Below are 26,591 nucleotides of genomic sequence, written 5' to 3'. Positions count from 1 at the left end.
ACACCTCTCCATGCACCACAATCCATTCTCGGCCCCCTTCTGCTGCGGCTACTTAAATTTTAAACAAGTGTGTTAATTCTTTACACGCAGTTAACATCATATATAGCTTGACCCTAAGCGGCATACACTGCTGGTACTTCCTCCCATTATTACTAAAGGCAATACTTCCATGGGTCTCTTAACACACTCTGTGAGTGGTCCCTGTGTAATTATGGGAAGGCTATGCTGAAAGCACTGTTACATTTTGTGTCATCTTCAAAGGGTATCTGCATCAGCAATGCACAAACGAAAATTTTGAGCCCATCTTCTATAAATGGGATGTTCTTCTAGAGATGAAAGTTGCTTGAGTGATACTTAATATTTGTTTTCTGCTCAAGATTTCCATATTTTCTCCCTTTGTATGTGGTCATTTTATTTTTTTCCCCTTCTATTTTGGGAATGCTACTCTTGTGATAGGCCGGATGTATTCACATTAAATTTTGGATTTCGTTTGTTTTTTGCTTTTGCTTTGGAGAGTGAGTCATTTTCTCCTGTGAGACAGAGAAAGGCATATATGGTGCTTTTTTGGCATGTACTATTCTTGGAATTCAAAATCTAATCTAGAAAATGTTGAGTAAGAAAAATAAATGTTAAATGGAAGTGGTATGGACTTTTCTGGGTAAGGATGACACCTATTCTACATAGTATATATTTCAAAAATATCTGTGAAGGTATATGTGCCTTTGACGACACCCCTGCAAAAATGACCATCAGGCACCTGGGTTTTTAAAATGTCCTTTGTTAGTATATATTATGTGCAGAAATATTGGCTCTAGATGCACAAGTACGCAAATCTAAGAGCTCTGTCCTATAGGATGACCACTATATAGATGGAAGGCTCTGAAACTGGAACCCTCTGTCGATGCTAAGCCCTGCCAACTGAAGCCAGGCAGGGCGAAAGGAACAGAGGTGTTAGCAACTCCCACTCCTCTTTTAAAAGTATTTTTAAACAAAAGATATTTCTAGGTTGTTTACTTTCCTGGAGGTAGGGGAATGGAGAGGCTTTAGGATCCTGTGGATCCTGGCATCTCCTCCTCCCTCCCCACCCACCCACCACCATGCTGTCTTTCCACAGAGACTTCCACCTTAGTTGGAGGGTTGTAGGGGGTGGGAAAATCCATGATCAGATCTCTTCCTCTGTACTCATAGCTCTGCCTACAGGGACAGAGGGGGAGATCTTCAGCATCCTATGACCTCCCAAACACTGTCTAGGGGACATAGGATTGCTCTGCCCATTGCAGTCTATATAAAAATATGGCCTAGGGCATCAAAGTTCTGAATGAACTCTGCCACTCTAGGAATAAACAAACCATTTTTGTCATGTTGCAGGGTCCTGGCTTCTTCATTTTCTGTTATTGTTATTCCAATTAAATGTATTACGGAAACTTCCCATTTTAAGCGCATGGCACTTTCATTGTTCTCTTGCTGATAGTGAGGTGTGTAGGACCAAGTATCCTATGCCATGTTACTTTGTCCCAGACTGTTCTGTGCTAAGGCATGCACAGATTTTACAACAACATTGCAAGGTAATTCATTAGTATTTACATTTTTCAGATGGGGTTGATGGTTTTTATTACTTAATGCTGCCCCGTGAATTCTGTGGGTAACTCCCAAATGTTTACAGTCTGGATGGTAATTTGAATAGAGTAACTTTCTCATTTGTGTGTTCAAACAATGACATCCATTCTGTAATGTAGTTACCTATATTCGGGCCTTCAGCATTTTTAATTGGTGTCATTTAGTAAGAAAAAATGCAGCTACAGTTTTAAAAGATTTTAAAGAATGTATTCCCACCAGTGCCCTTTTTTTTTAAAGGATTGTAGTAGATTTTAGGGACAAGTGAATGGTCTGGAACAGTCCTCCCCAACCTGGTGTCCTCCAAATTTGTTGGATGACAAGTCCAATTAACCCCATGTTGGCTGAGGCTGATGGGAGTTGTAGTCCATCACATCTGGAGAGTGCCAAGTTGGGGATGGCTACTCTAGAAGAATGGATATTGCTTTAGACCAGTAATCTGAAGGGGAGACCACATAACAACAAGATATGCATAAATAAATATTGGCAGGAGTTCTTTTTTAAAGTTAGTAAAAGTTATGTTGATATTTAGAAATGGTCACCAAAGAAATATGTATTTCCATTCTTGTTTTTTCTTTCACATGTAATGTTTTATCTTCTCCGTTCTTTGTGTTAGTGGAGCAGTAAATATTCTGTATTACTGATCAGCTAAACTTTCTATCTAATTTATATGCAGCTTTCTTTTTCTTTCGCTTGTTGTTTCTGTTACAGTTAGAACTGATAAAAGCATAGTTTTTCACCAGAAGATATGTGACACCATGTTATGCCGGTGTTCAAGTTTTAATTACATTTTACTAAGTTCTTGAGAGAGAGAAACCTGAACCAAGTTTTTAAATATTCAGTTTATTTCCATTACACCTGAAAATATCTGCTGTAAAGTGTGGATTAGTTTTTAAATGCATAGAAAAATGGAAATCATTTATTTTTTTCTAGGATGCCACTTAATTAGCTTTTTTATGGCATGTATGGGTGTGTGGTTCTTACCTAGTTCAATAACCCCCCATGATGTAAGTTAGACTAAGAGATTAAGAGATTAACTTGTCTACTAGTAAACCATTCAGTTTTGTTCCTGAGAAGGGGTCTTCCATTACAATATCCAGCATTCTATATAAATCATCTTAACACACCCTTCATAGAATATAAAATGACTTTCTTTGAAAATATATAAATGTTGTGACCCGTATTAGATACCCAGATTCTGCCTACACTAGTAGTTTGGGGATTCACCAATCCTTCTTTCTGCATTGACTTTGTAAAGGGTCATGCAACTGTAAATAAGAGCAATAGCTACAAGAGTTAAAATTCTGCTGAATATATATCTTGTGGTCTGGTTTAAGTGAATTCCTGTTGTGTCTGGAGAAAGAGAAGTATTTTGCATTGTGCAATATCTTGCAAGTATTCTGCATTGTGTTCAGTCCTAACATGGATAACAAAAGTGTTTTTAAAACAATGGAGTTACTATTTTTTTTAAAAAAAATCATGCATATGCCTCATATGAAATACTAAATGTATTTCATTAAAAATGTCCTAGGATATCTATGGAACTCATTTACCAATAACAAGGAAGTACTCCAGTACACTAATTACAGCAGCTTGAGGTTTCTATGGATATAATATAGGGGTTCTCCGAAGCTAAGCTCAAACCTGCTGCACTTTATTTAATAGCATCACATACAAATGTGGGAGGTGGCAAATACGTCTTTGGAAATGTAGGTCTATTCTCTCTAAACCTGAATGAATTGCATATTGCTTGGTTTTAGCCAGTTTTAAGAAACCTCTTAGTAACACAGCTGAAACCATAGTCTATACAGCACCTCCTAGGGCATTTTTGAATTGCATTGGGAGTAGCTGCTATAGTTTCTTATTAAATCTGTTGTCATTGTTCCTTTTGATTTTATAAACTCATTCCTCTGCCAGTCTTTATCTCAATATCTATATCTGTGTATTCTACATAGGGAGATATAGATATGATTATCTGCTGTGAGAGGTCTAAGGCTTGTTTGTTTCTATTTTCTGCATATCTACAGATAAACAACAAAACCAACGTAGTAACCAGCCCCAAAGAAAATATTCCTACCCCGGCGCTGGTATACCTAGCTTTTTCCTTTAACTTGCTTTTGAGTTCCATTTCCAAGTTGTCTCTCTTTCTCTGTCCCTCTCTGTCCCTCTCTCTCTGTCCCTCTCTCTCTCTCTCTCTCTCTCTCTCTCCCTTTCCTTTACTCCTTATTTGCTTTCTAAAAAATTGAAGCGCTTTACTCTCTTTCTTGGGTACTGGGGATTGGTTTTTGTTTTGCTTTTATGAACTGGTTCATTGTGAAACAGTGTGTTGTTTCTAATTAACCAATTTGACATAGAAAATGGATGTACTTGTGCAAGTAGCATTGGTAGCTGTAGCTGAATTCCTTTGCATGCTATGTCAGAAAGTGAATAGAATGTGCTTTTGTGCTTGCCCTTAGCTCTTCACCCGACGACTGTTTCAGTATTTATAAATGAGGCTTAAACAAAATCTCTTCCTTTTAAAATAATAATAATAACGCGAGTCAAGGAGAGCTAATAAGATTATTGCTAGGCAACAACCAAGTAGACCTTATTCAGCTTCTCATTCCCTACTTTCTCAGCGGGACTTTTCAAGACTTCACGTACTGGGATCAAGAGGCATCTAGCTCTAAAGCTTGTTATTTACCACTGCTATCCTTTAATACATAGGAGTCATTACTCCATAATAGGCTCTACAAGGAATGTATAGCTAATGAGTCAGGCTATTTATATAATAACCTTGCTCCTGTTACTTATTCTGATTTCTCAGGGTTGCACAGCAAAGCTTCAGCATTAAATCTTGGCACTTCATTACCAGATTATTGGGGGCATCCCACCTTCCATGTTTTGGAAAACCAATTTGAAGAAATGATACTTGTGCCCCCAGATTTCTGCAATTTAATTTACCTTTCATACATGCTCTAAAAATTACTAGCCCAAATACCTTGCATAAATTGTGAAACCTTTAAAATATATCCTTAAATGAAAATATATGTTTGTGAGCCACAAACCCTAGAAATATTTTTGCAGATGGAAGGAAGGGTTTAAATTCTGCAATTATACCCTTTTCCATTGTTACTATTTATCTCTGAAGTGGATCTGCAGCTGTCAAGACCCCTCAGCACTTCACGGACTGTTTCATGGAGAGGATTTCATTTTTGTGAAGCTGCTTAGCCTGTTATGGTCCCTTTTTACCTTTTGTCAGCTATAGCATGGTGCTTTAGTTAGTTCATTATCATAGGTAACCATGTCCGTCCATCCCCACAGTAGAAACGAAGACTTCAAAGTAAGAGTGGGAATGGGGTAAAAATGCAGCCAGCCACTTGATTTGGGACATTGTAAAAGAGTCAGTGCCTCTTTAGATCTCCAGAGCTTTAAAGCCCTGCATGAATAAGGTCTTTGCATGCTGCTACAGTAGATATACTATTTCTTGCTGGGTTGCCAGTTTCATCCTCTGGCAGAAGCTAACATTGCTTTAGCTCTTGTCAGTGCTTAGCACTTGTCATCTGGCTCTTTTCGTTCTCCCTCTCACTAATGAAAAATCTATTTACCGAGAACTGTTTTCTCTCTCTATTTTGTTCTCACTCAGGAGCCCCAAACCACTGTAATCCACAACCCAGATGGAAATAAGGTATTCAGAAAGGATCAGTGCCATTCTGCTCTTTTCAAATTACATATTCCATTCAGTATTCCAAACCACAGTGTTTATGCAGGCCTTAGCTAGGAAATTAGCTACCTGGTACTCACTTATGTAGTAAAGCCTGTAGGGGATCATTTAATTTGTGACTGGATCCTGCAGAGCACTTTTCCTCAACTGCAGTAGAATTCAATTGAAGCCAAGGCTGCATAAGTTCTGGTAGAAGCCATTCTATGCTGTTGGTATACATCTCTGGCTTCTGACTGAAACTTAATGTTCTTGAGGACAAGAAGAAGCTTTCCCTCAGATGCAGAGTGGTCTTAAGGCTTTACATGTTCGAAGGAAGGCACATTTGAAGATCTGTCCCATCTTCTGTTTCTTATCATGCTCATTCATCTTTGTACAACTTGTTCTGTGAAATGACTTCTGCATTGAACTTCATGCTTCTTTTAGAACATCATTCAGCTACTCACCTGAGGTTGCAAAAGTGTGGTCCGGATTTCGCTTCCCCCTCCCCGTGTGTATGTGTGTGTGTGTGTATTCATTCATTTCTTTAAACTGTTGCTTACGATGGCTGTGTGCATTGAATTGTATTTCATCTCAAATGGTTTTTCCTTGCATGGACTTGGAAAAGGGCTAAGCAACTGTTGCGTCACAGCCTGCATGTGGTCACTAGAATCTTGGGATTAGCAGCTTTCATTTGAAGAAAAAAAAAGGGGGAAAGCGATTTTCTTTCTGCTGAAGAATTAAATTTGAAGATATAGTTGCCAATAAAATTTCTGACATAGCTAGAACAAGTTACCTATCCTTGGACTAGGGAATACCATAATTAGTGCTTCATCGTTCACTAATGAAAGAAAATGTCAGTGTATACTCGAATATCGGTATTCTTTTCTGATTATCTAATATAATTACCTGTAGCTGCCCTGTGTTGTGTTTGTGGACAGTACTTGCGTGGTAGTGTTAACACTACAGGCCTTTCTCAAGCATGTATCCCAGCTTATTGTATTTAGATCTCCTGTTCATTTTCATATTTTTTTATAGTCTCTGTTGGACATACATAAGCTGGACTGTGACATTTACTTTGCTACTACTTCCTCATTAACCACATTTTGCCTTTCACGTTGTGTTTAATATGCAGTTTACAGCCTACATTTTCACTAATGTCAAATTTTCACTTTACTGCAAAAACCAAATGAGTCAAAACATCATAGCTCTTTGGCGTGACTGCATCTACTTGGTTTTTCTGTATAACTATAGAAAATTGATATAAATGTGTTCCCCTTTCCCTAAAATAAACACTAAAATGCACCTCAGCGTGGACAAGAAAATCACTTTTAGGGGAAATTGCTCTTAAGGTGCACTTACTCTATTCCACTCCACCACCAAAAAGCTTTTTAGCATGATGGGTGAAATGGATGCTTCCATGGGGTTGGCTTGTGAGGTGATGCATGGAATTTCTTCTGCTTGTATATATGTAGATTTGTTCTACTTGTGTGTGGGTGGATATCATAAACATTTTGAAGAAGTGTGCTGCATAACCTATGAAGCATGATATATCTGTGTGCGCCTTTTGACTCTTGAGCATTCTAACATCAAACAGAGCATGAAGGTTCATTGTGAGTGGTAGGGCAGATATTTGGAATGGTGTGGCGCTCATTGATATATTCACTGGTGTGCATACATCTTGTGTTTTAATTGTTGATAATACATCGAGCTTTTGGAAACTTTCATTTGAATCCACCTTGTTTTTGTGCAGAGGGGGTGGGAATAAAAGGATACTGTCAAGGTGTGATGTTGGTATTCATGTATCCGTGTTCTTATACTAAGCCCATGGAACATCTGAAACTGATGAGTCAGCCTTTCAGATAAACCCTCTGAAATTACTGGACAGTTTAGTAGCCTGCCCACACATACTTGTTTTGATAATGTGTGTCAGAAGGGAAAAAAGAACCAACTTTCTTTCTGATGTGGAGATGAATCATAGTGGCTCGAGGTGGCTACATGAGTAACTCTTTACAAGCCTGCACTTGATCCATTATCAGCATTGCCCTTATTTCAAACATAAGGTGGCATGCCTTCTACTTTATTCAGCATTTTTTCTTTTTTCCTAATGTGCAAAGAACCTTTGCAAAGTTGTCTTTTAAAAATAATAATAATTCCAAAATTTAAAAAAAAAATCCAGAAAGATCTTACCATCATTGACAGTGTCCTTTTAAGTGCATAGCATCTATACCATAGACTAATTTACTTTTGTTATTTGCAATTCATAAATCTCTGGCAAGCCATCAGAGATAGTTGTCTTTTTGACCCTGTGGTGACTTTTTAAAAACAGCTGCCTGATGAACCAGTAATTTGTAAACCAGCAAAGAACAATATGTCAGCAAAAAACACAAGTGGGAAGCAAAAATGCTAGAAAATCTCTGAGCATATGCCTCTTTTTAAGCCTTCCCAATAACTTCCTTGGGGGGGACAGGAAAAAACTTTTAAAACAGAGACCAGGATTCAAAGATCAATTTTTATTTTAATTATTGCATTCCCCCACCCCCACTTCTCTTCAGTGTTGATCAAGGCCAGGGGTACTAGGAAGTCTTCCATTCAGGCATTGGCCAGATCAGACTTGCTTAACTTAAGCAGAGTGGCTACAGCCCATGTCTTTAGTCCATGCCTTTACTCAGTTACTTCAGTTATGCTCCTGGGAATGCCCAGTGACATTTTTGGTTTTATTTATTTAGATATACATGCATGCAAGGCTACATACAGCAGGCTACCATGCCATATCACCAATGCCTTTGAAACTCCCCTCCATTTCAAAAGTGACCTGCCACATGGCATGGCCGGGGGAGGGGTGGGGGTAATGCTATTTTGAGAAACACACACACAACCCTCTTTGGCACACTGACCTTCTGTCTACACTGTTCTTTGGATCCTGGCCATATGAAACCACAGATTGGATTTTATCTGTATGAAGTCAATGGGAGCTTTTCCATTTCTGTAATTTAATTAGTAGACTCTGGATTGTGCTGCGCACCTATGAATTCAAGGCATATCTCTACAGTGAATGATTTTTCTACGCATCATATTTGCCAAGCATAAAATGGCTAGTTCTGATGGTCAGCTAAACTAATTCATCATCATCTGTCTAAAATGCATAACAGTTATAAGAAAACCAAATCATCCTATTTTTCACAGTTGTATTTCCTTTATATTCCTGTGGAGTTCAAAACAGGACAACAGGAAATATGTCTCTTTAAATGTTCCTTTCCAAATTGGATTGGACCACCTGACATTTCGTTTCAGGTAGAAGCAGTCACCCTCTGTGATTATTTGTTTGAGTCTTGCAGTCACATGGTCTGCTTCTGGGCTTTGCATGATGTGTATGACAACAATTGTAAAATATGAAGTAGACTTTAAGAATAGTTCCGTTAATGAATTTCTGTTGTACTTCTCAACAGGAATCAACAGAGAGCTCCAACACAACCATTGAAGATGAAGATGTAAAAGGTATGATATAAATAGATAGTTACGAATGCAAGATCTGCTATAATTTAACATTTACCTACATTTAGTTGCATTTGCTTAATGTGTTAAGTATATAATTTCTTTATAATCAGAGGAAAGTGATTGTACAATTTTAGCAGCTGTCTGCACAGTCCTTCCACACCATCGATAATGATAAGAAGATGGGAGGAGGTGCACCAAATCCTCCATCTACCAAATGACACTTTCAAGAGTCCCCAGCCTGAAAATTGGAGAGAGACATTTGATCGTACCAGAACTGTGCTGACATCTCCCTGCTGCCAGGTCTTTCAGTGTTCTCCCACAGTATTACCATCTCTCAGTGTCCCTCAGTTCAGCCATTCTGTATGGATGTGCAAATGTATTATTTGCAGAAATGCGGGTGGGGCTACATTAAGGCAGAACCTTCACAGCAGTATCAAGCAGCTTTTTATTATCTTCAACAATATATTTTGTTCTAGATTTACAATTTCATAGGGTTATTTACTGAAACAGTGTTAACTGCTTCATATGCCTATTTATCACAGAGCTCATGTGGAAAGTTTATGGTTTTCCTGTGCAGTGCCTAGTGCGTATGCATGTGATATTACAGCTTCTTTCCATACCCATCCAGTGCACCCATCCTACCGTTAAGGCTGCAGGACATCCACACATCAATGTAGCATTTGAATAAGATGTACATTAGGGCAGGGGAGCCTGTGTCCTCTACAGATGTTGCTGGACTCGAAACTCTCTTTAGCCCGTCGGTATGACCATGGTCAGGGTGATGGAAGTTGTAGTCCAGCAACATCCATAGAACTATGGAGAAACATGAAATCCAATGCCAATATCCCAAATAAAATCTATTAATCATTCATGTGATTTGGGCCCATGCATGGGGGATGAGTATGGATTGAACTAGGCCTCTGCTGAATGAAGAGTACATTTGTAGAAATTCATTTTTTATAGTATTCTGTTATTTATGTTCATTAATTATAGTATTATAGTTAAGTTTATATATGGATTTTTTTTAAAAAAACTTTCCTGTTTCAAATTTTGTTTTTTCAGTATGGTTTTTTTTCTAAACAGCTTTCTTCTTAAGAAAAAAATTCTGTTCAAATTCCAGTGTTTTTGTGTTCTGCCAAATTAGTGTTTTTTTAATTTTTCTTTTCCTCCCTTTTCCTTAACATACTCTGTTATTTTCTAAGGCAATGGTGGGAAACCTGTGGCCCTCCAAATGTTGGACCCTTAACTCCCATCAGCCCCAGCCAGCATGGCCAATGGCTAAGGATGATGGGAGTTGTACTCTGAAAGGCCACAGGTTCTGCACACCTGTTCTAAGGGCATGATCCATCCAATGTTAAGCCCTTGTAAGGTCATTAAGTAAAGGTACTTATATCTTTCTAGTAGAAAACACTGCTTTTTAAAATATATATTCGTAGTTTATTTTATTTTATTACACTTATATCTTGTGCTTTTTCAGTCAAGGAGGTATATATAGGATTCCCAGCTAGTTTTCTATCCAGGCACTGACCAGACCCAGAGCTGCTTAGCTGCAACTAAGTCACTGTATAATCTGCCTTTAGACCATGCCCTGGTTGTGACCGTTAAATCTCAATAGGCTTTAGAAGTGCTTAATTTGGCTGGTTCATGCCCTAAGTTTTCTTTCGCTCCTCTTTCAGTAAACTCGTAGCTTAGGATGCAGAACAAGATTTTACCACGTCAGGTGCAAAGTGCAGATTCTCTCCCCATTGGTGCTTCCTCATAAGTGGGAAGACATGTGGGTGTGGGTATAAGGGGGTGACAAATGGCAGGAAGGAAAAGGGTTAAAGCAGCCCATCCTGGTATAGATAACAGATGCCAAGGTTGTTTTGCATTTTTTATTATTATTATTATTATTATTATTATTATTATTATTATTTTAAAGGAAGCTTAGAACTTTGTGGAAAATCTTTGTGTCACGGGTAGTTTGAGCCTTTATACATGATTTTTTATGGATTGCTGGTTGACAGTCAATAAACAGGTAGATAAAATTCTGGATATTAGGACTTTGGGTATCCTTCTTACAATGTTTGTTAGAAAGTATGCAAAATAACATTATAAAATATCGAGAGCTTTAGCACCTTCATGTGTTAGAAAGTAAAATGAGTTTCAGTCGGTACTATACCACAATGGTATTTTGATTTGTAAAGGGCTAGTTTTCAGGTTAATAGTACTTGTATCTTTGTTTGATAAGGGTTTTAATTTTGTTGTTGTAAGATTCTGATAATGGCGAACCCTACATCTCATTACGTGCAATTCAGAAATTTATTAGAGAAGAAAATAGAAGATATTGTTTTGTGAGTACTTCAGATTTAAAGATGAAATTCAAATAAACAGAAGTCATGTGGCAAGTTTTCCTTCATCTTTATCTTAGGCAAGCTAGTAGGATATTTTCCAGGGAACAGGAAATATTTTTGAGATCATTTGAGGTACATGCTGTACAATCCTGTGTGTTCCTGTACAATATCTATATCAATTTTGTTTTAAAATATGATTATGTCGTATATCCTTACCCTGAACACACTGAGTACAGCACAAAACTTTACATGCCTGTGGCTTGTGATGGTGCCTGCTTATTTTCATTTCATTTTTTATTTATTACACTTCTATGCCTCCCAATAGCTGAAGTTCATTAAAACCTTAAAATACATTATACATCGTATACAAACCATTTCATCTTTCCCTTTCATCTTTTGAGTGAGTCTCTCTTCCCATAAAAACTCCCTATTGGTGTTGCTGTGCTCAGTTGTTCATTGTTTGCTTGTGATTAAATTATCATTTTGTTTTCTTTGTGTTTTGGCCTTCTTTCTTTCTTGTTTCCTCACATCTCCATGCCCCCCATACAGCTCTCAGAAAGGAGGGTGACATGGAGGTGTCATGTTCTACTCACCATTCCTCTTCTCCCATTGCTTCTTCATCTTACCGGTCGCCAGCTTTGTTGTGTCCCAACGGCCGCTCCTGCTGCCAGTGCCTCCTGAGGATTCTGATCATACTCTACCTCCTCATCTTTGTTTGTTCATATGTTGTGTTTCTTTCCATCAATTCGGCGGCAAGGTCCAAGAAAGTTACAAATTCGCAGAATCTCTTGCATGAATCTGGGCCCAGCCAGTCCACTCCTTCCTCTCTTTTATGTAAGTTAAGCAATGTAGGCAGTTTACTTGATTCACCTCATCCCACTCCCAGCTGCAGTAATAGAATAGCCATTGGAAATACAATATTTACACTTGGCCTGAAAAATTACAGTTTACTGCAGTTTGATGGCCTGATACTTCTCTGCTAACATGAATACCTTTTCTTCTTTCCATCATAGTAGACTGATTTGTGATGGATATATGGGAAGCGTTCTGCCTGCACAGTTGGTTCAACTTGAATTTCATCATATTATTTGAAGAAAATTCTTGTGAGGCAATGATGTGAAGATAGATCAATAGGCAATTTAGGAATGTTTGTGTCGATGTAACTGAATTGGTGATCTTTTTATATATGGTAAACTCTCTCCTTAAAGTATTACCAATTAAAGGCATACTCCACCATGAAGTTCTCCTGGGCAAGCCCCATTAAAATGAATGGGAGTACTACCATGCTTTTACCATACTTCCATTTATTTATTTATTGCATTTTTATACTGCCCAATAGCTGAAGCTCTCTGGACGGTTCACAAAAACTTCAGAGGGACTTGATTATATTCCAATGTATCCTGTGCTTTGCCAAAACATTCCTGCCTTTTGTACTTGGTGTTTTATGTGCTACTATTTTTATGTGCTGCATGGGTCTTATGTGAGGACTTCTGTGCAGAGCAATGTGACTCGTTGCTTGAAGCAATTAATGTTGGCGTAGTTGGTGAAAAAAGATGAGTGGAGAAGAGACTAGAGCATGTCTGGACTTTGAACTATTTGAGAATGTCTTTATTTCGGAAATCCATAACCTATTCTTTTACAACAAAATTACTTAATTTAGGTCTAATACCGACAAACTGAATTGACCTAGTGTAGTGGTAAGCATAGTAAGAGGTGTAGGGATAGCTCTGCACTACAAACTTACTAGTTTTAATGTTGTTGCTGTCATCCCACCATAGTATTGGGGGATTTTTAGTTTGATGAGAATGCTGAGAATTAGATCCCCATTGCTGGTACAGAATGATGGTTTTCCTCACAAGAAGGGTTAATATCTAAACTAGTTCAAGTATAGAATTGCTCAAAGAGAATTCTACCATGGCTTACTCTTTGAGCAATTCTATACTTCTACACAACATTATTTAAAATACTTAAAAACTTTAACAAATCTGTTGTTTTAAAAGATATTAATTCCTGGAAAGTCATTTATTTATTGATGGATCGTACATGAATTCCCTGATGGAATAGCTGTGTAGGAGCTCAAGGCCTCTGAGGCAGGTTTTATTTATTATTTATTAACTTATTACCTTTTTAGTCTGCCCAGTAACCAATGTTCTCTGGGTGGACTGCAAACAGCTAAAAGGCTAAAATGGCATAGAAATAGCTAAAAATGTAAAATCCAGTGCTAATATTTTAAATACAATGCAACAGAATGGCATTGTCCTTAAAAGCTTAGAGTCAGTGGTGGAGAACCTCCAGTCCATGGAGGCCCGCAGGCCACCCCAGGCCGGCCCACCTAGCCTCTTTGGGTTCCTCTGGGGGGTGAGAGGAATCCCCTTGGTGGGCATCCACTCACTGCTAGTTTCAATTTGAGATCGGAGAGAACAGTGGGGATTCTCCTGTTGGTTTGCCCAAGAAGTAGAACCCCCACTGTTATTTCCAATCTCAGATCAGAGATAACGGGGCAGAGTGTTGAGGGGCAGAGCCATTGGGACTCACCCATGCCAGAAAAAGCATCCACACTCTCCACATCTTCTTTGCCAACTCCAGTCTGAAAGAGCAGCAGGGATGAAGAGCATTGGCATTGTGATTTGCCCCCATGGGGGAAAGCAACCTCCCTCCCCTTCTCCTTCATGTGCCCTGCCTCCTTCCCACAATGGAGGAAGAAGACAGGGTGTGTGAAGTGGCTGGGTCACCTTCGTTCCTCCAGTGGAGAAGTAACGGAGACTTGGCCACTTCTCTGAACCCCTGGCTTAGTCATGGGGCAGATCTCAAACAGTTAAAGAATATAATATTTAATTTACCTGCAAATGCAGCAGGAAAAAGGGTGTGTTGTCAGGCTCATCAACAGAAGCAGAAATTGCTTATAGGAGAAGAAAATTTATGCAAGATGAAATTGTATGAATACATTATAAAGGGGAAAGATTCTGGTATTCTTTGTTCTTTCAAGGCTTCACTTTGATTTAGCGTATTCCTGTTTGGCACTAGAGTAATTTGCTGTGGGCAAGAATGATAACTTATATATGTGTAAGAAAATAAGAATTTCTGCTATATGACTACAGGATGAAACCCCACAAAGCAGGACGTTGATGCCACATGGCTATCCTGCAAAAACATTTTTAAGCAGGAGAATTTATGAGATCACATGAACCCCCACTTTGCATATTATTGGTACAGTCTGCAGGAACATTCCCCTGCACAAGACTCATCAAAATGAATAAAAGCCCTGGGAGCACATGCAGTGCACAGCTTCCATCTATTTTGATGGGGTTTGCATAGCAGAACTTGATTGTTGTGATAGCCCTAGGTGGAAGCCATTGCTGATCTAAAACATAAGTTGGTTTACACAGGTGTTATGTATAAATAGTGCATCCATCCATGTATGCTCACATTGCATTTATGTAAGGATATTATGTGATTTATGAACCTCCCACTTTGCACAGGCTACCAGGACATTCTCCTGTGCACCCACTGAGATGAATGGGAATGGCACAAGAGCACTAAAGTAGTCTGTGATGTTGTTCTTCCACAACTCCCATTCAATTCAGTGGGCTTGCTTAGGCCACCTTCCTAATGTATTATGTACCATATCAGAAAGGCATGTTTCTAAAGCTGTGCATTTGTTGCACCTTCAAATCTTTCCTTATATTTCACAGGTATTCTGCCCAGTTACAGAATTTAGCAGTTTTAGCAACTGATGTTTTAAAACCAGCCTATTTTTATTTATTTACTTTATTTATTTATTGCATTTTTATACCGCCCAACAGCCGAAGCTCCCTGGGCGGTTCACAAAAACTAAAATCATTCAAAGTATAAAACAAACAGTATAAAAACATGATATAAAATACACATTAAAAACTGATTAAAAACATACCATACATGATTAAAACATCTTTAAAACATCCTTAAAACATTCTAAAATTTCACTGGATAGGACTGCCGGAATAGATCAGTCTTTATTGCTTTTTTAAATTCTAAAAGACTGTCAAGTTGACAAAGCTCCTCCGACAGGCCATTCCACAGTCTGGGAGCAGCAGAAGAGAAGGTCCTCTGGGTAACAGTAGTTAATCTAGTTTTTGCTAGCTGATGTAGATTCTTCCCAGAGGACCTGAGTGTGCGGGGCAGATTGTACAGGAGAAGGTGATCCCCCCGGTAGCCTGGACCCAAACCATGTAGGGCTTTAAAGGTAATAACCAACACTTTGTACTTCACCCGGATTGACTGCTATTAGTCTTCCTATCTCACTGGCAGTACAATTGCCTAAATATCTACGATACCTTTTGTGCAGAGCATAATCCATATCTGAATCCCAAAAAGATTTTGGAAAGACCTGCCTTTCTGTATCATTCCAAGAGACAAGAAGCTTGTGTTTTATCCCCTCAACAAGGCATATTGCGGCATACATCTTTATGGACCGGCAGTAGTCCATGAAAGCTCATGCCACAATTATGGGTGTTGGAGAAATCCACAATGGATTCAAATATGTTCAGATTTCTATGAATCTGAACTGCAGATTTGGCAGAAGACCAGCTTTTTCTGAGCCATGCAGATTCTGTGGACTTGCGGAACGGGTTTTCACTTTGGCTGGTTGGGTGGGGAATTTGGCTAATGTGCACTTGCTAATGTGGATTAGTGCATTAGCACTGTTGCACAGCGACACTAGTACAAATTACGCAAGAAGAATGAAATTCTGTTTTAGAAAATCCAGTTCCATCAATGAGTGGATGACGGAAGGAAAGACCGCTGACAATCTGCGAAACGCAGATGGAATTTAACAAAGTCTTTAAGGTCCCCCAAGACTTGCTTTGTGTGTATTTGCTGTAACAGAATAGCATGGCTATCCTTCTGACTGCATACAGGTTCATAGGCTAACTTTGCCAGATCCATGAATCGTTAATGAGGTGTCACAGGACTCAATGTCTTTGTTCAGTTAAAAAGAAAACCACACACACACATCACTCTCTATATGGGCTTTTGTTGGGTAATTATTAGAAAAACATTGATGACTGCAAATGGTCCTTTGATGAATGCTGCATGTACCAAAGTGTTGTCAAGTGCACAGTTCAGAAGATTTATATTTTTCTGTTTCAAAAACAGTGCAGCTCAGAAGCACAAATAGCAAGGCTTCTCTCCCTCTTTTGTTTATGAAGTAAAAATGTGCATCATTGCATGGGAGAATAGCGCTGTGAAACAGCCATCTGTTTTATGCAAAATAGTATCATAATCATATTCTGCTATAAATGATCTGATTGAACTCACATGGGAGACAAACATGAATTTACTTAAATCCATGTTTGGGATAATAAAGTGTGCTATTAAATGTGATCGTATCTGACTTCAGTTACTAATTTTTAATCCTGAACTGAATCTATTTACATAATTATTGCTGTTTGGGAATATGTTAAGGACAGCAGCAAATACAGAAAGCATACCTGCTATCTTCAGAATCATAGCTGTATGCTAACTAGTGCAGCCAAATGTAAAGGATAGTTGTATAGAAGAAGGAGTTTTGACAGGTGCAAATTTGTATGGAAAAGTGAGGGGGGAAATCCCTCCCTGCACAATTATGTAGAGGTTCAGGAGCCCCTCATTTGGAGATGATAACCCTAATCCATTTGTTTTAAATCCATTTTATTATTTGTTTTATTGTCCCCCATGCTGGTTAGCCTTTCCCCTCCCTGTTTGTTTGTTACTTTGATTTTAGAATATGCGCCATATGGCAGGGTGTTTTGTATTCTGTTTTATTTTGTTCTGTACAGCACCATGAAAATTGATGGCGCTATATAAATAAATATTATTAATAATAATTAAACTGGATTGCAGCCTGGCTTAAGTTAGATTGCACGAGTAGCACTACCGACATGCAAATATATAGTAGAAAAAGTTAAGAAATGGATCCCCAAATCCATTTTTGGATTAAGGATGGGTCCCTTTTGGGATTAAAGCTAAACCAAACCTCAGGAAAAGGATGTGGAAAACCTCCTTCTAAGGTACAGCAAAAGATAACTGTTTATATGTTGAAAGCTTGCACATAGCAATCTCTGCTATGTACATAGGAAATTTTACAAGGTCTGGAAAAATTCTAAGCACTTACAAACATAGCATGGGTTCCAAGCCATGATGGGCTTTTTCAGCCCTGCTCCTCCTAAAAGTTGACTTCGATTTATTTCCCTTGCTACATAGAAAGCTTCTCATTCTTAAAGTGAGGAGAAGCGGACATTAATCCGTGACTGTTTTTGATTGGATAGGTATTGCAGCCCTTTTCTTTTCTAGATGGTGCTGCTGCTATCGAAAACAACTCTGAGATGGATGAGGATGAGGATGAGTGTTACTTCTCTCTCTAGCCTCCGTACATTGGACTCGGAGGGAGAAAGCAACCCCCCCGGAAAGCAGGTCTGTCTCTTGCTTATCTGGAGGTGGTTGGGTGTGCGCATAATTTGTCAGATGTAGGGAGACTGTAAAGTTGCTAATTAAAATACAGATGTCAAATTCAGGTATGTGTGTGAGTTCCTGCCCCCATCCACCCCTGCTTAACCTGAGAATTCAAAGTGACAAGCTATAAAGGCTCAAAAAGCACTGAGAGGATTTTTAAGCATCCATCCTGAGCATCTACCTCATCCTTCCTTGCCTCTGCTCTTCTTTCACTCCCTATGAGCATCCCCATTCTCCAAGAAAGAAAGCCTTACCTTGGGGAAGGGGGAGAAAGAGTGGGACTGGGGTCTCTCCGTGACTCCAAATCATGCCCTGTGTATAATTTCCCATCAGGGATCATGGTCCCATAATCGCCAGCAAGGAATGACTAATGGAACATTCTGTCCCATCCTCTTGTCCTCCACTTCCTGTTACCTCCACCCCCAAAGAAGGTTTGTTTTCTTTCTTGGGGAAGGTGGGAGGCAATGCCATGGCAGGATGCATACCAGCAGGGAGGGTTCTACAAACCCCATTTTGAGTCAGGCTCAGCACAAAGAGGGCTTGACCTAAACCTTTTCAAGCAGGAGAAATTTACTCTCCTCCCCTGCTTTAGAGTGCTCACCACATGCCTAATCAAATTAGTTGGTTGGTATTTTGAACATTCTTCTGCAGAGGAAGAGACATTCTAAAATTCCAAGTGAACAATCACTCTTCTTCTTCTTCTTCTTCTTCTTCTTCTTCTTCTTCTTCTTCTTCTTCTTCTTCTTCTTCTTCTTCTCCTCCTCCTCCTCCTCCTCCTCCTCCTCCTCCTCCTCTTCCTCCTCCTCCTCCTCCTCTTGAGCCCTGCATGTATCCTCCAAGCCACATTGCATCCATATTCTTGGGTGATTTAGAGACTCAGGGCCTTCCTAGACGAGGCCTTAGCGCGCCTTCTGTCCCGGCTTCCCTGCTGTGTGTCCAGATGACGCACAGGGGAATCCGGAGACAGGCCGCGCTGAGGCCTCCTCCAACGCGCCATAAGCCAATGTGCTTATGGCGCGCTTTTTCCCCAGCTCCGGCCTCGGACCTGGCACAGCGCTCATAGGAGCGCTGTGCCCATCGGCAGGGGTGGGCGAAGGATGGCAGGGGCAAGGATGGGAGGGTGGGTGGCACGGGGGGAGAGCGGGTGCGATCGTGGCCGCTCAGCTGCTTGCTTGGGCGGCGGCGGCGCGATCGCACCTGCCCTCCCCCCGTGCCACCCACCCTCCCATCCTTGCCCCCCCCCCCCCGTTTTTTTTTTAAAAAAACCCACTTACCGTCTCTGGAGTCTTCGGGCCACCCGCGGCCCCTTTAAACAACAAAAAAAATGGCGGACGACGCAGGGCTTCCGTCCTCCCTGCGTCTCTGCCGTCTGTAAGCCTGGGGGAGGCGCGCTAACGGTAGCGCGCCTCAGTCCCGCCTCCCTGCTGGCGTAAGCCGGCAGGTCTAGCAAGACTCCTCCAGCTGTACAGGTGACGGCCATTTCAAGGGCTATGGCACACAAGGCAGAAATGTTGCTGCCACATTGACTTGATGCCTTGGACTTTCCCAAAGGCAAGACTTCATTGGCTTTGCATATAGCTATACAGCAAGTGGAGTTGACGTGACCTCCACAGTTCCAACATAGTGTGCTAGACATGTATTTCAGGTGAATCCGCCTGATGTTGCCTCAGAAGGAAAGTGTCTCCTTCCTTGATACTGCAAACCCAATTTGACATGTCAGCTCCAGCTACCAGCAGGTACTGATTCCAGCTTCCCAAAGTTCAGAGGTTTTCTGAGGTCTACAAACTGGAAAACCTTAACCAGATTTGTGAGACAGAAGAAGCAACTCTACCTATGTTAATTATTTGATTATTGTGAAGCAGCCTGTGCTCAACCTTCCTTGGTCACACTCCATCCCTGTTACCTGCACTACAGATGGATAGGATCATTTGTTACTTCTTCTTTTGGTACTGTCCTTCTTCCTCTTATTGGTAAGTCAGCTATAGCTCAAGGGTAGAGCATCTGCTTTGCATGCAGAACCTACCATGGTTCCTTCTAGCATCTTCCAGTAGGAGTGGGAAAGACCCCTTTCTGAGATGCAGGAGAGCCAAATGGATTAATAGTGTGACTCAGAATAATGTAGCTTCATATCTTCATAAGTTCAGAACTCCTTTCAACCAATATGCCAGGATGAAAGTCATGTTACAGCTGCCACATGAAAGTTGTGCCTCCATGGTGATCTTTCATGTGCAGTGGCTGAATGTGTGGATTAAGTGGGTTGTTGTTTTTTATCCCATCACCACCATCACAAACCTTTCTTTTTGGACACTGGAGGCATGATCAAAATTGGCTGATCTGTATGGTGAGGTGCTGCACGCAACCAGTGCATAACATGGTTACAGCTGCGAGTAGGTGCAATTTAAAGTGCTCTTCATGTAGTGATCTGCATGCGCTAGTCCATAGTGTGTGTCAGCCATTATGCAAACTTAGGGAAAACAAGGAAAATTAGCCATGTCACTGCTTTTTCTTTATTGTTAATTATATAATAGGCATCTTTGGAAGATCTTATGTAGTGACAATTAAAACTGGTAGGAATCACCACTGCTACATACTTGATGCCTAATACAAAAATTACCTTCACATATGTGATAAATATTGATGGGAATTATTTCTCTTACATGTGACAAGGTGCCTGGCATCCTAGTATGATCAAACATTAACAGTTGGGGAGGTATCCATTAGTGTATTTGGTTAGAAGATAAGTCCATTTGCTGACATTACTGTTTTTCATTTTTCATTTTTTTTTTTCTGTCAGGGATCAAGGCATATCCATTTTCAGTAGGCATGCCTACTGGGAGAAACTTTTCTTCTTAGGAAATTGAAGAGAGAATCAGCTGTCTTAAAACTCCTGCCAGATCATTAGCGGGTGAATCACAGTGAATCACTTGAAGCAGCAGACATTGGAAAGCAATATCACTCTACAGATGACAGCTTAAGTATTTAGGAACACCATAAAGTTATTCAAAACATGTTAAAGAATGTCTCTGACTTCTTTTCTATAGTAGTTTTATAATCTGCTCTTCAATGTGAACTTGAATCATTCTCACCTGAATTTTGCTTGTATACACTTTTAACAAGATAACTTTTTTTCTGGTGTGGAGTGATCTGTGGCAGACTTTCCTTAGTAATGCATTAGATTATAACCTTCTAGAGCAGCTATATATGAGCACAAAGGGATCTGGAGGAATGAGTGACTGCAGCATGAAACTCTATTCAGTTATCCTGCAGCATAAAGCTGTATTCAGATCTCCTTTACATCCTCAACCTCTTGCATGCATGTAGAGCCTCTTCAGAGGATTTGGTTAAAACGTAACACCCACCTCTGGCTTAGTCCTTCCCTGTCACTTCAAAGGATGTACCATACTGCAAAAACATTCCTAGTATGATGGGGATATAAACTAAAATGAAGGATTGGGCTAAAAAAAGTAATATTGGAATTCATTTTAAATTCCAAAGAGTAAGTATCTAGGGCCTAATCTACACCAAGACAGATTTTGCACTATGAAAGTGGTATGCAAGCAATATATAAAAGGCAGGAGCTACACCAAGCAGGATATAGCACTATGAAAGTGGTATATGGTATGTGTCAATGGGCCCCAACAGTTGTCAGTGTACTTCAATACCACTATAAAGCAGTAGTGTGGCACCTGTGTTTTATATACCGCTTTCATAGTGGAATATCCTGCTTGGTGTAGATTAGGCCTAGGAGTTTTCCCTTTAAGACTTCTGTGAGTTTCAGGTTAAACTCAGTACTTACCTAGCTATGAAAAGTACAATTGAGTTATTTTGACTATTTGCATTGGTTAGCAACACTATCCTTCATCCCCACCCCTTCTAAGACCAATTAGTTACTCTCATATAGATGGGCAGGTCATGCCTGTTTTTCAATAGGGACTCCTAACCCTGGTTCATATGAGCAGGATTAAATTAATTGCATGTATGTAACTAACAGATCAATGCACACCAATTAGACCCACAGTACATATACAGATTGCTCTTTGCCTTCAAGAGACTTTAGTCTCCCTCTGAGGCTTAGTTGTGAGGGTGATGGCAAAGTCATGTGTATCTGTAACTTGGAGACCAAAAAGCAGTCAGAATTTGCATAATGCATTTCTCTTATTATAGAGATGTTCTGAACTTGCTTTGGGTTGGGTCCAGATTTATCACTCCATGAACAGCAGCGCCTTCCATTCATGAAAGGCGAGTTGTGCTCAGGAAAGGACTTCATGAGCACAACTCTCTTTCTATTAATGGAAGCTCCTTCTATGAAGAAAACAACAATATTGGATCCTTCTATAAAAGGTTAGTGGCATAAGCAACAGTGGTAGGACTGGTTCACACAAATGTATGACATCCATATGCTCCAGCTAGGCTATTCCCTAATATAGCCTCCCCCAACCTGGTGCTTTCCAGATATTTTGGATTACTCCCAGTATTCCTGTCCATTGGCCATGGGAGTTGAAGCCCAAAACATATGAAAGGAACCAGGTTGGTGAAAGCTGCCCTAGTACTTATGTACAAGCTAGGCCTTAGTTGGGTATGCAATTGTTACCACATATAAAAGCCCCACCTTGTAGTATTCAACCCCTTTATAATACCTGGCATTGAATATTGTACATGGTGTGGAATGCTGAGAATTCAAGCATCGTTTTACACCAATCTTCCCTAATCTGATTCCATCCTGATGTGTTCGACTGCAAGTCTCAGCCAGTGTGCTCAAGGAAGATGGGAGATTGAAGCATACAAAAATAAAATGAATTGGTTAATGTTTTAATGAACTCTTTATGCACAAATGTAAAAGAAAGGGAAAAGCCAAGCCAGATTCAGAAAAGGATGGGTTTAAGTAGCTGGCTTTGGTTACCACAACAATTTATGGGATTAGAATGGAAGTAAAACAGAATGTAGCTGAATAATGAATTGCTGTAATATAAAAAGGACAGTGACATTATAAGTATAGTAACAAGACCAAGTGGATCCAGAGTTGGTGATTACAATTAGAGGTTGTCTTCAGTTTGGAACTTTGATTCTCCCACCACCACTCCCAAAAACCCCACCCCTGGCAAACTGTCAATAAACCAGAAGAGAGGTGCAAGGTACATGATGTCCTTTCATTGCTCCAGTATACCCCCTCTGTTTAAATCAGACAACTGACATGAAAGAAAAAGGCATGGGTCTGTCTTGAGAATTTTGAAGTCATTTCAAGTAATATGATTCTGAAGACCTTTCTCAGACTCGTGTCGTTTCATATTTTCTAAAACAATCAATTTAATTTATTCCTAGTGTTATTTCTTACAGGAAATCTTATGTCTCTTTACAAAAGTATAGTTCCATTCAACATGAATGAGGATCCATTTCAGTTGTATTTGTCCCTAGTTTTGATAGTTGTCCTAATGCTCATAGATCAGTTTTCCAATGATTTTTCGGGCAGGGCAGAGGTGAGGGAGTGAATGTTTTCACATACTGAGCATTGTGCTGCTTCTCAAGCTTAGAAGTAGCAGAAGCAATTATATTAGAGCCAGAAGACTTCCATACATTTATTGAATAGGAAAGAAGTTTGCACCACCTTGGAAGTTGGGGGATGTACAGACCATTGTGTAACTTCATGGATGTGCTCAGAGCTGGAATGCAGGCACTTGATAAACAAGTTAGAAAACTACTTGTTTAGTCACCTCTTCCTTTTCCTGCCACGTCCCTATTGTGCACTGAAATTTCTTTCCATAGATGTGATGAGAGCTGGAAAGAATGAGGCTAGTCTTAATGCATACATACAGTCACAGCTGTGTACAGCAGTAAGAATTCCTTAATCTCATTTACTGGGATTGTTGGACTGCATGATGCACTGTGTGTTCTAGTGAACAGGTCAGCTGATACAGTTTTATCAAATGTTCATGCAGTTAAAGCCACATAAATATGAGACTGATCCAATTATTGCCAAACAGAATTAAGCTGAGAGACACAATTCAGTGCTACTTTTGAAAAAATGGTCTCCTAACTTCTTGCTTCCTGGAATTTCTTTGCTGTGGCATTGCGTACTGCACACTGAGTGCAAGACTTCAAAAGTATGAAAATAAGCACGCACCTTGTAATGTATTGAGAGTGGGGCTGTGTGAATGACATCTACAGATATTGTATTGTTGCTGTTTATGGACAAATCAGCATTTATAATACAGAGGATCTAAAGAGCAAGACAGACATAGACTGCATAACAACAACATAAAACTGCTGTGTGCCAAGAGGACTTTGAATATTCAAAACAAATTAAGTGTATAAAATTAGGAGAGTCAATTGTAATGATTCACATTTTATAAATGTGAATCATTGTTGTAAACCGCCCAGAGAGCTTCGGCTGGGGGGCGGTATATAAATGTAATAAAATAAATAAATAAATAAATAAATGAGAACCAAGAGTCAGAGGGCATGTCTACACCTGCCTTTTCCCCCGGGATCATTCTGGGATCGTCCCTATGCATCCAAATGCCACACAGGGGATCCCAGGAGCAAGCAGGGACAATCCCTCCATTTTCCTGGGATAATCCTTAGGTGTAGAAAGGGCCAGAGATACTATTTGTGTAGCTGAGTGGTGGCCAACCTGCCTGGATCAAAACTACAAAGTAAATCTGCTCTAATGCATGCTACGTGTTGGTGTGGCTTTATTTATCAATTTATTTATTTATTTATTTATTTATTTATTGCATGTCTATACCACCCAATAGCCAAAGATCTCTGGGCGGTTCACAAAAATTAAAACCATGAAAACCATTCAAAATATTAAACAGTATAAAAACACAGTATACAATTCAGTATAAAAGCACAACTAGGATAAAACTGAACAGCAATGCAGAGATTAATACAGATTTCAAATACAGGTTTAAAACAGCACAGTTAAAAATTAAGTTGATAAACTGTTAAAATACTGAGAAAATAACCTGGCGTTTAAAAGAATATAATGTAGGTGCCAGGCGAACCTCTCTAGGGAGCTCATTCCACTGCTGGGGTGCCACAGGAGAGAAGGCCCTCCTCCTGGTAGCCACCTGCCTCACTTCCTTTGGCAGGGGCTCATAGAGAAGGACCCCTGAGGATGATCTTAGGGTCCAGGCAAGTACATATGGGAGGCATTCCTTCAGATAGCCTGGCCCCAAGCCATAGGGGAGTAGGCAATGAGAGATGCAGAGAGGAGTGTGCAATTAACTTTATGACAGAGCCAAGCCTGTAACTCTGCCTCGCATCCATCTGTGCCATAAACACCACTGCCTATGCCATTTTTGAGACCTGTGACATAATTTGGCCACCCATGATCCAAGGCTACCCAAAGAATCCATGGCTAAGCAGTCATTTGAGTTCAGCCTTCCCATGTCCATGTGTCCATTCAGGAATCTCAAGATTCTGTAAGGCAGGGGTGTTGCTAGGGTCTTAAAAGATTCGGGCCCAGGCCCATAGGACACAAATCTACATAAAATGTGCATATCTTGATATATATCTATAGCAAATGTAACAATAATTACTAGGATTTATTTAAATTTTTCAAGAGGCAAAACCAGCTGAATCATTTCTTATCCAAATAAAATAAATTCTTCAATTAATTTGCACCCTGTACCAGATCATCCCCAGACAATTGTGGGGTGGGGAATATAAATGCGGGGAGAGATTTGGTCAGGGGATTGCAGGATGTAGGGAGGGGAGAGTGAAACCCTCCCTTCTCAGCAGTAATCTGCCTTGAACATCTTCCCCTGCAATTTAGCTAAGAGAAAACCTTCCATTGGCGGTAATGGATAGTCAGTGCTTTGGGGAAGAGATCCTAGGCCCTAGGAAACATTCATACCCCTGCTGTGAGTTATACCTACTGATTATTAAGTATGATTAGCTACAGATAGGAACCTCTGTTTTCAGCAGAAGGATGACACTGAATACCAGTTGCTGGATGCCAACACAAAGGAAGAGATGTTGCCTATATGCTCTGCTGGGGAGGGGGGTCGTCTTCCAGAAAGCATCTAGCTCAGAGATTTACAACTTTTGGCCCTCCAGGTGTTTTGGCCTACAATTCCCATCAGCCCTAGCAAGTATAGCTAATGATGAGGGATGATGGGATTGGTAGGCCAAAACATGTGGAGGGCTACAAGTTGCCCAGTCTAGCTGGACACGGTATGCTAGACTAGGACCTTTTGATATGGTGCAACAGAGCTGCTTTATGTTCTGTCAGGCTTACATATATGCTAATTTTCACATTATTGACATAAAGATTAGTTACTGTGTGTGCTGTGGAAAGTAAGAATCACTCTTGTTTGATTATTCTGTTTTTATTTATATGTTCCTGTTGTAGTAGTGCTTAACTCTGATTTCAAAGTTTTGTGAGTAATTCAGTTCATGTGGGGTTTTTTAAAATCTCGGAGGCTAATAATGCAAGCATACACTTTCCTTCTACTGAAACCTCACCTGTTGCTTTTCCACAGGTTTCTTGATTCCTAACATCCACAATCCTCCAAACTGTTTTAGGAAGGATGCACCTTCTTATAGAGGATGTCCCTTATTTCAGAGTGTCACCTTAAAGTTACAGAGTCACAGATGGCAGCTATGTGCAACTGATATCCTGTAGTCCCATTATCTTTTCTTTTTACCTACTTTGTCCTGAAAAGCCTTCTGCAATTCACAAACCTAAACCCAAAGGATCCCACACTGTCATTGCAAACTCCACTTCTGCTGAACCACATCACACATACTTCCTCAGAAATCCCGTTACTCCACATGTCCTATTTTATCTTCAGACTATCCCACTCCCTTATGTATCGTCAGATGTAAGACATGCCAAGCTTCCTGCTAGTTGGAAGCCTCTTAACTCCTACAGCACAGCCTACGTTATCATTCGTGCTTCAGCTATCATAGTTCTACCTAAACTATGGGCTCATCTACGCCAAGCAGGATATTCTACAATGAAAGCGGTATGAAAGTGGTATGTAAAAGGCAGG

At 40.0% G+C, this 26,591-nt stretch overlaps 1 protein-coding gene across 9 annotated transcripts in view; it reads left to right on the top strand.

Moving 5' to 3' along the window:
* Positions 1 to 26,591, top strand: part of CAMK2D (calcium/calmodulin dependent protein kinase II delta) — a 161,178-nt gene that overhangs the window by 119,002 nt on the left and 15,585 nt on the right. For 5 of the 9 annotated variants that reach the window (XM_063136289.1, XM_063136282.1, XM_063136283.1 and 2 more), the window contains 3 exons: positions 3,642 to 3,701; positions 5,240 to 5,281; positions 8,743 to 8,791. In XM_063136289.1, the coding sequence (XP_062992359.1) occupies positions 3,642 to 3,701; positions 5,240 to 5,281; positions 8,743 to 8,791 (151 nt within the window). The remainder of the gene's footprint in view (positions 1 to 3,641; positions 3,702 to 5,239; positions 5,282 to 8,742; positions 8,792 to 26,591) is intronic. The other 4 variants (XM_063136284.1, XM_063136287.1, XM_063136291.1 and 1 more) reach the window with 1 other exon arrangement.

This window comes from Elgaria multicarinata, chromosome 10 (assembly GCF_023053635.1).
Source record: "Elgaria multicarinata webbii isolate HBS135686 ecotype San Diego chromosome 10, rElgMul1.1.pri, whole genome shotgun sequence".
Classification (NCBI taxonomy): domain Eukaryota; kingdom Metazoa; phylum Chordata; class Lepidosauria; order Squamata; family Anguidae; genus Elgaria; species Elgaria multicarinata.
Note: the sequence above shows the minus strand (reverse complement) of the source record. Positions and strands in the feature narration are given on the sequence as shown.